Here is a 13,723-nt window from a genome sequence, read left to right on the forward strand (position 1 = left end):
AACCAAAGGCAGAAGGGGAGCTAATCGGTTAGCCAAAATTTTTGCGCAAAGTTTCACATCTACATTAATAAGTGATATTGGGCGATAATTAGTTACTATCGTAGGATCCCTTCCCGGTTTCAGCATCACTGTAATGAAAGCCTCTAAAGGCCCTTTTACATTTAGCGATGCACCAGCGATCCGACCAGCGATCCCACCCGGTCAGGATCGCTGGTGCATCGCTAAATGATCGCTAGTGAGCTTTCATACAGAAAGACCTCACAGCGATGCAGCAGCGACGCAGCGCACGATACTTACCTTTCACACCCAGCGATGAAGACGTCCTCCCGCCCGCCTCCACGCGTCGCTGGACGTCACAGCAGGAAGTCTCAGCAGGAAGCGCCCGACGAGAAATGGAGCCGGACATTCTCGCGCGATCAGCGATGGACAGCGGGGGAGCCGGTCGCTGGTAAGTATCACACATAGCGATATCGCTAGCAATATCGCTATAACGTCACAAAACCAGTGACGTTTTAGCGATATTGCTAGCGATATCGCTTAGTGTAAAACCCCCTTAAGGATTGTGGGACAAATGGGGCATCGGCTGCGATGGAGTTAAAGACCTGTGTCATAGTGGGGTTAAGTTGCTCTCAAAATGTCTTGTAGAAATGAGGGGAAAAGCCCTCCGGTCCTGGGCTCTTACCAGCTGGAGTGTTCCGAATGACCTCATCAATCTCCTCCGTTGTGAAATCAGTTTCTAGTGGTTCTGTTAGATCTGTAGTCAATGTCGGGAGGGCGGTATCATGTATGTACGACTCAATTTGTGGTTGGGGGTCCAGAGACGGCTGAGAGGGGTCACCTCCTTTAATATTGTACAATGCATGGTAATAGCGCTGCATTATGTCTAGGATTTCGGTTGGGTTCGACGTCACCTGACCACGATGCTTCTGAAGGGACGGTATGTATGTGGTCCGACAACGTGGATGTAAAAATCTAGATGGCATACTCCACATTTATTAGCTTGGCCATATAAAAGACTTTTAAAGCGATTTCTATGAATACGGGACTTCTCATTTAACAGAGATTTCAGGTCGTCCCTACATTTGATCAAGCCAGTCTGCGTCTCCGCTCTTAAGTCATTCTTATGGTTCGTCTCCAGAATTAATACTTTTTCCTTAAGATCCCAAATTTCCTTGTTTTTCAATTGCTTCAAGCGGGAACCATGTTTAATAAGCACCCTTCTAAAGACACATTTAAGAGTTTCCCATTTGATAGGCATAGCGGCGTCATCATGTGCGTGATCTTGTAAAAATGTCACTATGGTAGTTTTAACGTCAGCCATACATGTGGGGTCTTTTAAAAGATTATCGTTCAGTCTCCACATCCACTGTCGCGTTCCCGAATCAGGGGGGCTGATGTCCAAAAAGATTGGAGCATGATCCGACCACAGGAAACTTCCAATAGACGGTTTCGGATTCCAAGCCAACGCGCAGTGGCTAAGAAGAAAAATCTATTCTGCCATATGAGTTATGTGACGTGGAGAAGAACGTGTAATCCTTCGTGGTGGGGTTAAGGAGCCTCCCGACATCGGTGAGTTGTAAGTCGTGAAGGTCTCTTTTTAAAGAGGTCATCTGTTGAAGAGAGAGCTAAGACCTTGCCGCCGTCGAGTCCAATGTCGGGTTAAGAGTCAGATTGAAGTCTCCCCCCAGTATAACAACCTCTTCAGCAAAATCAGCTACAATCTTCAAAAAGGACCGAACAGCTCGAATTTGATCTCGGCCGGAAGCGTACCAACCAGCTATAGTATATGTTGTTGAAAAAATCTGGATCTTCAAGATCATGTACCTCCCTTCCGTATCAATTAGTGTGTCCAGTATAGTATGTTGGAGGGATTTGTGGAGTGAAATGGAAACACCTCGGGATCGTGAGTCCGGGTTGGCGCTGTGGAACCAAGACGTGTAATAGCGATTGGGTATATTAGGAACATGTCCAATCTTAAAATGTGTCTCTTGTAATATCAATACATTAACTTTTTTCTTGTGCATACCATATAAGATATGCGACCGTTTCTGTGGTGTGTTGAAGCCCCTCACATTTAAGGAGCCCAATGTGATCCTCTGTGTGGCAGTCCTACCAGGCATCGTGTTTGCAGACTGGGATCGAGGGACTCAAGCTTCCTCCACAAGGATGGGTCCGCTCCGGGGTCCAGCGCCCGCTGTAGGGAAGGGGGAAGGTTAATGGGGTGGGGATAGGTTAGATACAGAGAATAAACAAAGAGTTAAGAATTAGAAAAGCAGAAGATAACAATACAGTCATGGCCAAAAGTATTGACACCCCTGCAATTCTGTCAGATAATACTCAGTTTCTTCCTGAAAATGATTGCAAACACAAATTCTTTGGTATTATTATCTTCATTTAATTTGTCTTAAATGAAAAAACACTAAAAGAATTGTCCTAAAGCCAAATTGGATATAATTCCACACCAAACATAACAAAGAGGGTGGACAAAAGTATTGGCACTGTTTGAAAAATCATGTGATGCTTCTCTAATTTGTGTAATTAACAGCACCTGTAACTTACCTGTGGCACCTAACAGGTGTTGGCAATAACTAAATCACACTTGCAGCCAGTTGACATGGATTAAAGTTGACTCAACCTCTGTCCTGTGTCCTTGTGTGTACCACATTGAGCATGGAGAAAAGAAAGAAGACCAAAGAACTGTCTGAGGACTTGAGAAACCAAATTGTGAGGAAGCATGAGCAATCTCAAGGCTACAAGTCCATCTCCAAAGACCTGAATGTTCCTGTGTCTACCGTGCGCAGCGTCATCAAGAAGTTTAAAGCCCATGGCACTGTGGCTAACCTCCCTAGATGTGGCCGGAAAAGAAAAATTGACAAGAGATTTCAACGCAAGATTGTGCGGATGTTGGATAAAGAACCTCCACTAACATCCAAACAAGTTCAAGCTGCCCTGCAGTCCGAGGGTACAACGGTGTCAATCCGTACTATCCGTCGGCGTCTGAATGAAAAGGGACTGTATGGTAGGAGACCCAGGAAGACTCCACTTCTTACCCCGAGACATAAAAAAGCGAGGCTGGAGTTTGCCAAAACTTACCTGAAAAAGCGTAAAACATTTTGGAAGAATGTTCTCTGGTCAGATGAGACAAAAGTAGAGCTTTTAGGGCAAAAGCATCAACATAGAATTTACAGGAGAAAAAAGAGGCATTCAAAGAAAAAAACACGGTCCCTACAGTCAAACATGGTGGAGGTTCCCTGATGTTTTGAGGTTGCTTTGCTGCCTCTGGCACTGGACTGCTTGACCGTGTGCATGGCATTATGAAGTCAGAAGACTACCAACAAATTTTGCAGCATAATTTAGGGCCCAGTGTGAGAAAGCTGGGTCTACCTCAGAGGTCATGGGTCTTCCAGCAGGACAATAACCCAAAACACACTTCAAAAAGCACTAGAAAATGGTTTGAGAGAAAGCACTGGAGACTTCTAAGGTGGCCAGCAATGAGTCCAGACCTGAATCCCATAGAACACCTGTGGAGAGATCTAAAAATGGCAGTTTGGAGAAGGCACCCTTCAAATATCAGGGACCTGGAGTAGTTTGCCAAAGAAGAATGGTCTAAAATTCCAGCAGAGCATTGTAAGAAACTCATTGATGGTTACCAGAAGCGGTTGGTCGCAGTTATTTTGGCTAAAGGTTGTGCAACCAAGTATTAGGCTGAGGGTGCCAATACTTTTGTCCGGCCCATTTTTGGAGTTTTGTGTGAAATGATCAATGTTTTGCTTTTTGCTTCATTCTCTTTTGTGTTTTTTCATTTAAGACGAATTAAATGAAGATAATAATACCAAAGAATTTGTGTTTGCAATCATTTTCAGGAAGAAACTGAATATTATCTGACAGAATTGCAGGGGTGTCAATACTTTTGGCCATGACTGTATAATTAACAAAGCGGGTGTGATTAAGCACACACCCACAGACAACGTGAAACCAGGTGGAGGTATGCACTAATTGCTGTACGCCTCAATGGCAGGACAGCACCTCCAAGGGGGGTAAGTGTACGGCAAGAAGAGAAATGGAGACCCGTCTCCCCCGGTCCCCAACCTTATAATGAAATAAACTTCACTTGCCCCTGAAACAAGAAATCCAACCCCTTAAGATTATATATACCATTTCTAACAAACCCATGAGTCGTTGGCGTATCACGTTTCATGTTCAGCTTCAGTATCGTTAAAACCGAAAATGTTAAAGACGTCACAGCCATTAAATCTAGAACACCATAAACTTTCTAGAATCATGACTTCCATTAAACGGAGCCCCATAAGGTGGCAAATCATCTAGGTATCTGGAAATATTCAGCATGAAGACACAGCCATCCAAGAGTGAGCGGGGGGGGGGAGAGAGGGGAAAGTGGAAAGAAGTGGAAAGGAAAAGAAATTTGACCGATCACATAATCTGATTTAACCCTCCGTTCCTCATTGCTAATAAAGCTGATCCCTCATCTCCACCCCCCATCCACCCATGCAGAAAATCTCTCCTAAATCACAAAACTCTGCCATCAGTCATTTTCTCCTTCTCCCGGATGTGCCCGCCCACGTCTATTGGGCCGCCGCTGTCGTTGAGGAAGCTGTCCTCCACGAGGGTCGTCCATTCTGTAAAAGGACGGTAGGGGTGGCCAGTCGAGGACGTCCACCTCATGTAGATCCAGGGCAGCTGAAAATGCTGGGATTCCGCTGGGGTGACTCAGGTGATGTACTCTGCCCCTCTTCTGAACCCGGAGGCAGAACGGAAACCCCCAGGTATAGGGAAGATCTTTTTGTCGCAGTTCCTCCAAGAGTGGGCGAAGGGCTCTACGTCTCTGCAAAGTCCATCTGGATAGATCTGGTAGGAGCTGTATGCGGGTATCCAAGTGCTTAATGGGTCCTGCTCCCCTGGCCGCTCCCATGACTGCGTCTTTAAGTTGGTACTTATGGACCCGACAGATCACATCTCTCGGTGGGTCTTGATTATTAGGACGCGGGCCCAGAGCCCTATGAGCACGATCTAACTCCAGTGGGGTATCTTGGGGTCTATCCAATACCGAATTGAAGATGCCTCTCAAGGTGGTGTTTAACTCCTGAGGAGGGATAGCTTCGGGTAATCCCTGTACTCTTATATTATTCCTGCGTCCCCTATTTTCAGAATCGTCCAGCATCTCTGCCAGAGTCTGCAGCTGTCTAGCCTGGGCAGCCACAGCAGCTTCTTGAGCCTCTATTCTGTCATTCAGGGAAGTCAGGAGCTGGTCATGAGATTCAACCTTCTCTCCGCATTGTTGAATATCATCCTTAAGTATAGAAAGTTCCGCTTTGTAAGAAGATTCCAAGCGAACAATATATTGTTCCATATCTTGTTTCGTCGGTATGTCTTTTATCTTATTATACAGTAATGTGAAATCAACTCCTATGGGTACTACAGGTTCTCCTGCCAGGAGAGGGGCCACAGGCCCGCATTGTGATGTTATGGACGTGACTAATTGAGGAGTAGGTGGGGGAGGTATGCCAGACGGCAAGTCATCTTGATGAGCATTTATTATTATGGGTTGATTAAGCTGCCCTCTCAGCTTGGGGTCGGCTCCGTCCTGAGTTATATTGTCTCCTGTGATGGCAAGGTTGCTGTCAGGAGGCTTAGTATTAAGCCCCCGTTAAACACTGCGATATCGCTAGCAATATCGCTGTAAAGTCACCGATTTTGTGACGTTGCAGCGATATTGCTAGCGATATCGCTGCATGTGATACTTACCTCCGACCGGCTCCCCCGCTGGTTATCGCTGATCGCGCGAGAAGCTGTTGGACCATTCCTCGTCGTCAGCTTCCTGCGGCGCTTCCTACTGTGACGATGAGCGACGCGTGGAGCCGGGCAGGAGGACGCAGGATCGCCGCGTCTGACAGGTAAGAAGCGATCCCCGTCCCCAGCGATGTCGCTGGTGAGATCTGCCTGTGTGGCAGCTCACTAGCGACCACCTAGCGATGCACCAGCGATCCTGACCGCGTCATATTGCTGGTTGGGATCGCTGGTGAGTCGCTAAGTGTAACGGTACCCTTAGTATTATTTCCCTGGGAGAGTGGCGCAGGGTATGTCAGGGTGGCCCTCCCTGGGCCTGCATTGGGTACAGCAGTGTGAGGTCTCTTCGGCCTGTCTGCGGGGTCTCCCTTTAAGGCATATGTTTCCAGGGGCTCAGCGGTGCTATTACCGCTATTAGCAGACTGCCTCGCTTCTTTCACCTCCATCAAAGTCGCCCCACTAGATCCTGGGGAGGTCCCCTCTCTCTGTCTTCTCTCCCTCCACGCTGTTCCCCCATCTTCGGTACCTTTCTCCCTGCCGACGGCAGGGCCGATTGTCCTCTGCGCTCCGCTTCCAACATGGCGCCTGCACCTGCAGCCTTCTTCCCCGCTCCCGCGATGTAGCGGGAAATGTTGTGGGGAGCTTTCTCGGGTGCCGCGGAGCCTGAAGGCGCACTCCCCCGGCTTCTCCTTGTGGACATTGGGGTGTTGGACATCAGGGTAAGTCCCTTGTTGTGGTGGTTCCCGGTGCTGAAGCGGGAGCTCTCCAGGACGCGTCCTAACTCCTCGCCGGCCATGCCACGCCCCTACATCCTGTATTATACTCCAGAGCTGAACTCACTTTTCTGCTGGTGCAGTCACTGTGTACATACATTACTTATCCTGTACTGATCCTGAGTTACATCCTGTATTATACTCCAGAGCTGCACTCACTATTCTGCTGGTACAGTCATTGTGTACACGCATTGCATTACTTATCCTGTACTGATCCTGAGTTACATCCTGTATTATACTCCAGAGCTGCACTCACTATTCTGCTGGTGCAGTCACTGTGTATATATATTACATTACTGATCCTGAGTTACATTCTGTATTATACTCCAGAGATGCACTCACTATTCTGCTGGTAGAGTCACTGTGTACATACATTACTTATCCTGTACTGATCCTGAGTTACATTCTGTATTATACTCCAGAGCTGCACTCACTATTCTGCTGGTGAAGTCACTGTGTACATACATTACATTACTTATCCTGTACTGATCCTGAGTTACATTCTGTATTAGGCTATGTGCACACTCTGCGGTTTTGGCCGCTGCGGATCTGCAGCAGTTCTGCAGACAGTGTGCAGAACAATGTAAGTTTATGTGATTTACAATCTGCTGTGCACATGCTGCGGATTTTTAACTGTGGAAAAGTTGCGGTTTTGAATCCGCAGAAAGAAAATGACATGTCAATTCTTTTCTGCGGATACTGCTGCGGTTTACCATCTCCTCCACTGTAGAGGTGATAAACCGCAGGCCAATCCGCAGGTCATTTTACCTGCGATTCCGCAGATACAAATCCGCAGACCAATCCGCAGCATGTGCACATAGCCTTATACTCCAGAGCTGCACTCACTATTCTGCTGCTAGTGGAATCCCTGCCTACTGAATACATTACTTTTCCTAAATGACATCCTGTATTGTACTCCTGAGCTACAATCTTAATTCAGTTAGCATTACAAATTACTAACCTTTATATGGTCTGGACTGTAGATTATCAAGTCAACTTTTGGACTGGAAAACATATAAACATAACAGATGATTGTTATTTGGGACCCCGATGAGGGGGGAGGGGACCACATACACAAGTAAAACACTGGGCCTGTAGCGCTCCCTTATTGACCTGTAGACAGGTAGCGGTTTCCACTGGAGTGCGTGGGAAGCCGACAACTTACTGGACGTATTTACAGCTTGGACCTTCTGGGCAGAAACCCACCAGGTAGTTGGTGCACATGACTCTGCGGGTGTGTCTGTGCTTACAGGCTGGACCTGGGTGATGGAAAGGAAGAGGATTAGTAGGAAAAGGCAGAGCTATTAAGGGATTCCAGCTGGTGCAAGTTCCGGGGTCCGGGTGCGAGCGTCCTCTACACCCCTATAGGCACCACATCCTGATATATAGAAGAGGCCATCTGTACCAGCAAGTAGAGAAGTCGTAACAAAGTGTCCAGTGACTGACACAAGGGATTAATCCCCACCCAGAAAACAATGCACCTTGCTGCAAAAGCAATAAAAATCCGTCGGCGATTCTCCGCTGAAAGCTTCCGTAGGGCGTTAGTGGGAGTAGGAGAAACTAGATCATGTACAGTAATGCTTCTCTATAGATCTTCCCAGGAATCGCCTTCATTGTATGACAGTCGTGGCCCCGCAGGGGATTGTGATGATGGAAACATCTGCCTGCTGTAAGAAAACACCCATGGTGCAAGAAACAGTCTGCCCAAAGAATGATCAGTGCATTATGGAAGATGTGGCGTTTACCCTATAAACCGGAGGAAAATGTCCAAAGAGATAAAACTGAGCTGCCATACTAGACACTAGCCAGGTGTGGCGCTGTTTCAGGAGGAAAGCAGCTATTTTTCTCCAGTCCTGGACAACCCCTTGAGTGGGAATGACTTCTTGTTAAAATTAATCCTGTATGTTGTAAATATATACAATTTTTTTAACAATTTTTTTCAGTTTTCCATATCACAAACTATATAGTAATCAGAAACGGTGCTATTTTCACACCTAGTATTATGCATAATACTAAGCTCAACTCTCTACCGAAGATTTCAGCAGTCTCAATATTATTCCAGGCAGGACTACAATGAAAGGAGACACATCTACAGTATATACAATATAGAATGCGATCAACAACAAATGATGTCACAGCTCACCTCCTCCCCCTCCTGTACAATGACTGATAACACCTCTATATACAGTATATAATGCAGGATCCACCATTCACAATAGATGTCACAGCTCACCTCATCCTCCCCCTGTACAATGACTGATAACACCTCTATATACAGTAGATAATTCAAGATCCACCTTTCACAATAGGTGACATCACAGCTCACCTCCTCCTGTACAATGACTGATAACATGATCCACCATTCACAATAGGTGATATCACAGCTCACCTCCTCCTGTACAATGACTGATGACATCTAAACACTGATAATACCAGGTTCTGATAATGCAGGATCCACCATTCACAATAGTTGATGTCACAGCTTACCTCCTCTTATACAATGACTGATAACACCACTATATACAGTAGATAACGGGATGTATGATAGTTGAGGTTACAGCTCACCTCCTCCCCCTTCACTGTGATCTTTTCCCGCATTAGTGGCTGTTGAGAATGCTTCTATACAAACATATAGGGGCTGTGTCAGTCTATTGATCCTTGTGTCCATGTCAGGAAGCAAGAGTCAAATATTAGGCCTCAATGGGAATATTGCAAGATTTATTTATTTTTTTATATAGAACAAAAAAATGATTTTTTTTTTAAATGCATTAACATGAAAACCACTTTCTGATGACACTATTACCATGTTTGCAGAATCCTCTGTCGTACCATGGGCAATCCTTAATCTTAGATGCTGGGTCAATGTGCAGAAAGGGACAGTCTTTGTTGCTGCATTCACCTAATAATGACAATGAAGGGTCACAAATTATACATGGCTGCAATTTATGTTATAACACAGTCTACCACTAGAGGGAAGCAGAAGACCACTAGGCAGTATTCACACTATATATACTACTAGAGGTTGCATGCTTTCAGATATTGCTTGGTTTTAATGGAAAATAAAAGAGGTAAAGTCAAATTTGTGTGTTTTTACAGTTCGGAATGGATCGTTTCGGACAAGCTTTATAGCCAAAAAAGAATAACTCCTGTTCCAGAGAAGCAAACATAACACAGGAATTCATAAGCATGCCATTATCTGTTTATACTTGCAAGGAGTGTGGAGGACACCAATGATTGATGGGATCGGGTTCTGATAAATAATGTAGAAGAGTGAGAAGTCAGATTAGGGGAGGTCTGCCTAAGGATGTGTTTTAGGGCGTGCTCAAAATTGTGAATGTTGGGAACTGGAATGGATCTGATTGTCTGCAGTAGCGCATTCCAGAGAACTGGTGCAGCATGAGAAAAGTCAGCGTGCACGGGTAAAGTGGTAGATGGAGATGTAGAGAGCTACAGAACCGTGGAGAGGTTTGTTGCTGGGAGTGATAGTTTAAATTGGTCTTCATGGAGTGAAATTATATTTTGTGGAGGGCATCACATCACTAGTGCTCACTTCTTGTGGATAATGACAGCTTTCGCCCTATGATTTCTGTATCAAGTAGCTTTTCTCCTACTCCACAACACCGCAATTTCATCAGATTTGCTGTTCATATGAGTTTTTTTTCTACTTCAGGTTTTGAAAAACATCAAAGTTGACAAAAGGAAACTGCACCTCATATCACTTCTATGCTGCAGATCCTGATGGAAACCACTCCAAACTAGACACTGCTAAATCAAAAAGGTAGAAGAAAAAAAAATAACAACGTAATATACAAAATTTTTCAAAACTACTTCAGGGAAAGAAAAAAAAAAGAACTCCTCTACAAGCCTCTTAAAGCCATCTGTGTATCTTTCAGGTGGATCTTTTTGTCCATACAATACCTAGATGAAAAAAAAGACCACAGAAAAGACCTGTTTTCTTCATTGCGCTCAGCGAATTTAAAAAAAAGCTGAAAAAAATTGACATAAAATGCTGCAGGTGAACAAGCTCTAAATTTTCAGCCCATTGTGTATATTCCTGCTAATCCAGGACACATTTTTTATTCCATGTTTCCAGGCTATCAGATGCCGGACTAACAGAATTCTTATATTTTGCTTTAATTAAAAAAAAAAAAAAGATCAAATAATATAAATCAATACACATCATTTCCTAGATTCATTGGGAAACCAGCTAATAACTGACGTGATCTTCATCTCCGGGTGTGTTTATGACATTACACAAGACTTTCAGGTCCAGTCATGTGGAACAGAAGACAAACAGAGCCGGAGAAGCAGCTCCATGCAGGCCGGATGCCACCAACCTTAGCTGGAGGGCTGTATTCATCCATTAGCGGTTGTGTTACGCCACATTAGTCTGCCAAGCGTCTGTTACAGGACCCTGACCAAGTGGTCCCAGTTAGTGCCAGAGAAACGACCGGCAGTTTGCACCAGGCCGACTCCGGTGCCAGGTTTTATAATGCTGTGACCATTTCTGTTGTCCGCTGCCAAAAACTTTGGTACTTGGACATTGATTGCTTGAATAATATTTCCAGTATCTCAATAGACTCAAAGGACTGGTAGATGCCGATGGACTTATACTGGTTAAAAGCACAATATTTTTGCTGCAACTTTTTAATAACAAAGAAAAAAAAAAACAACAGTGTGACCGCAACATCTGAATGCAACCTTTAGGCTATGTGTCCACGTTGCGTGTTAAAATGCACACTGAAAACTGGACTCCTTCCCAGAAATCGCGCGTTTTTTTCCCCGCACGATTTTACCGCGATTCTGTTCGCGATTTTGCAGCGATTTTCTCAAGCACTTTCCAAGCGATTTGAAGCATCACTTGGAAAGTGATTGACAGGTTAGTCACACTCGTCAAACATAGTGTTTGACAAGTGTGAGCAGCTTTTTACTATTGAGGCCGCCTATGCAGCATCAATAGTAAAAGATAAAATGTTAAAAAAAAAAAAAAAAAAAAAAAAAAATCGGGGTATATTTACCTTCCGACGTCCCGCGCTGCCATCCCGGGCCTCAGCATTCCCAGTAATGCCTTGCAAGACCTGTGATGACGTTGGTCTCGCGTTACTATAGCGATCTCGCGAGACCGCTAAAGTCACGCGAGACTACGTCATCACAGGACCTTGCCGCAAGGCATTACTGGGAACGCTTAGGCCGGGAATGCAGCGCGGGACGTCGGAAGGTAAATATACCCCGATTTTTTATTCTTTTTTTTTACAGGGGTATGGTACCCAGGGCCTGGAGGACAGTCTCCTCTCCTCCACACCGTGGGTACCAAGCGCACATGAGACGCTTAACTTCCCGCATGGTGGGCATAGCCACATGCGGGAAGTAAGCGATTCTCATGCATTCCTATGGGTGCGGAATTGCGGCAATTTTTTGCGATTACGCACAAAAGAATGAGCATGCTGCGATTTTTTCTGCGATGCGTTTCCGCCGCGGAAAAAAGCGCAGCATTAGCACAGCATGTGCGGAATGCCATAGGAATGCATGGGGGCATCTGTACACGATTTTTAAATGTTTTCGCGCCGAAAATCGTGGCAAAAACGCTTAACAATCGCATCGTGGGCACACAGCCTAAGGGTTGTCTCTAGTGATGAGCGAACGTGCTCGGATAAGGCGTTATCCCGCATGCTCGGGTGATAACCGAGTGACTTCACCGTGCTCGAATACTATGTTCGAGTCCCCGCAGCTACAAGTATCGCGGCTGTTCGACAGCAGTAACACATGCATGGATTTCCTGTTTGTTAGACAATCCCTGCATCTGTTGCTGCTCGAGACATGCAGCCGCGAGGACTCAAACATATTACTCGAGCTTGGCAAAGACACTCGGTTATCATCAGAGCATGCGGGATAACACATCAGGTCAAATCCTTTTTAGGTTAAAAAAATAGGCATTAAACCTACCGGTAATTTTGTTTCCAGGAGTCCATCCTGAAAGCACCAGGGAGGATGTCCCTCGCCTCCTTGCAGGGACAGGAGGAGCACACAAGAGGTTAAAAACAGTCTCCACCCCCATTCCCTCAGTGTTTTTCCAAGTACCACACCGTGGATGATGCAACTGAACACTATTTACAGAATCATATTACGACATATGACAATTATTTCGGGAAGGGAACTATCCGTGCTGTCAGGATGGACTCCTGGAAACATAATTACCGGTAGGTCTAATGCCTATTTTCCAGGACATCCCTCCTGACAACACCAGGGAGAATACCAAAGTATCCCCTTAGGGTGGGATGACTGCCTGGAGAATCATTCTCCCGAAAGCAGTCTGTTGGTTAGATAACACATCCAATTTGTAATGCTTACACAATGTGTCCAACCTGGACCAGGTTGCGGCCCAACAGATTTGGTTTACTGAAGCCCCTGCCCTTTCTGCCCAGGAAACTGATAATGCTTGTGTTGAGTGAGCTTTTAACCCTTCTGGGGGAGGAACCCCCTGAGAGACATAGGCTAAACTGATTAGCGATGTTATCCATCTCGCGATGGAGGCTTTTGAGACTTTTCTCCCTTTGTTTTTCCCCCCAAAGAGTAGAAATAGGTTATGGTCCTGTCTCCAACCCTGCGTGGCCTTGATGTAATCAATAACTGCCTGGCATACATCTAATTCGTGCAGGGCCCTTTCTTGGTCATGTGAGGGGTTCTCCCAAAAGGAAGGCAAAATTATTTCCTGGTTTAAGCTTTGGACTGACGCAACTGTGGGCAAAAAGGTGGGGTCTAATCTCATGATTATTTGATCCTCCCAGATTCGGAGATATGGGTCTCGGATAGATAGCGCCTGTATCTCACTTATCTGTTTTGCAGTGGTGATCGCCACTAAGAATGCTACCTTCATGGTGCGATGCGAAATGGGCATCTCCTGACTCTGGATAAAGGGATCTGAGCAAAGGGACCGCAGGACAAGACCAAGATCCCATGGGGGGACTGACCTCCTGATTGTGGGACGTAACCTCTGAATTGCCCTGATAAATCTTATTACCCAAGGATGGGAGGCCAAGGGGTAATCAAGAAAGGCACTTAATGCCGAGATCTGGACCTTCAGCGTGCTAGGCCTAAGTCCTTTATTAAAGCCTGCCTAAAGGAAATCTAGTATCTTTGGGATGTCT

The 13,723-nt window shown here is 45.5% G+C and overlaps 1 protein-coding gene across 6 annotated transcripts in view; it reads right to left on the reverse strand.

The window, feature by feature from the left end:
- The window catches only part of CPSF4L (cleavage and polyadenylation specific factor 4 like), a 37,124-nt gene that overhangs the window by 3,953 nt on the left and 19,448 nt on the right, over positions 1–13,723 (reverse strand). For all 6 annotated transcript variants that reach the window (XM_073560245.1, XM_073560259.1, XM_073560242.1 and 3 more), the window contains 3 exons: positions 9,382–9,477; positions 7,744–7,837; positions 7,540–7,582 (listed from right to left, as the gene is read on the reverse strand). In XM_073560245.1, coding sequence (XP_073416346.1) covers positions 7,540–7,582; positions 7,744–7,837; positions 9,382–9,477 — 233 coding nt within the window. The remainder of the gene's footprint in view (positions 1–7,539; positions 7,583–7,743; positions 7,838–9,381; positions 9,478–13,723) is intronic.

The sequence above is a fragment of the Dendrobates tinctorius genome, unplaced genomic scaffold, assembly GCF_039654945.1.
Source record: "Dendrobates tinctorius isolate UK_male_01 unplaced genomic scaffold, ASM3965494v1 ptg000014l, whole genome shotgun sequence".
NCBI lineage: Eukaryota > Metazoa > Chordata > Amphibia > Anura > Dendrobatidae > Dendrobates > Dendrobates tinctorius.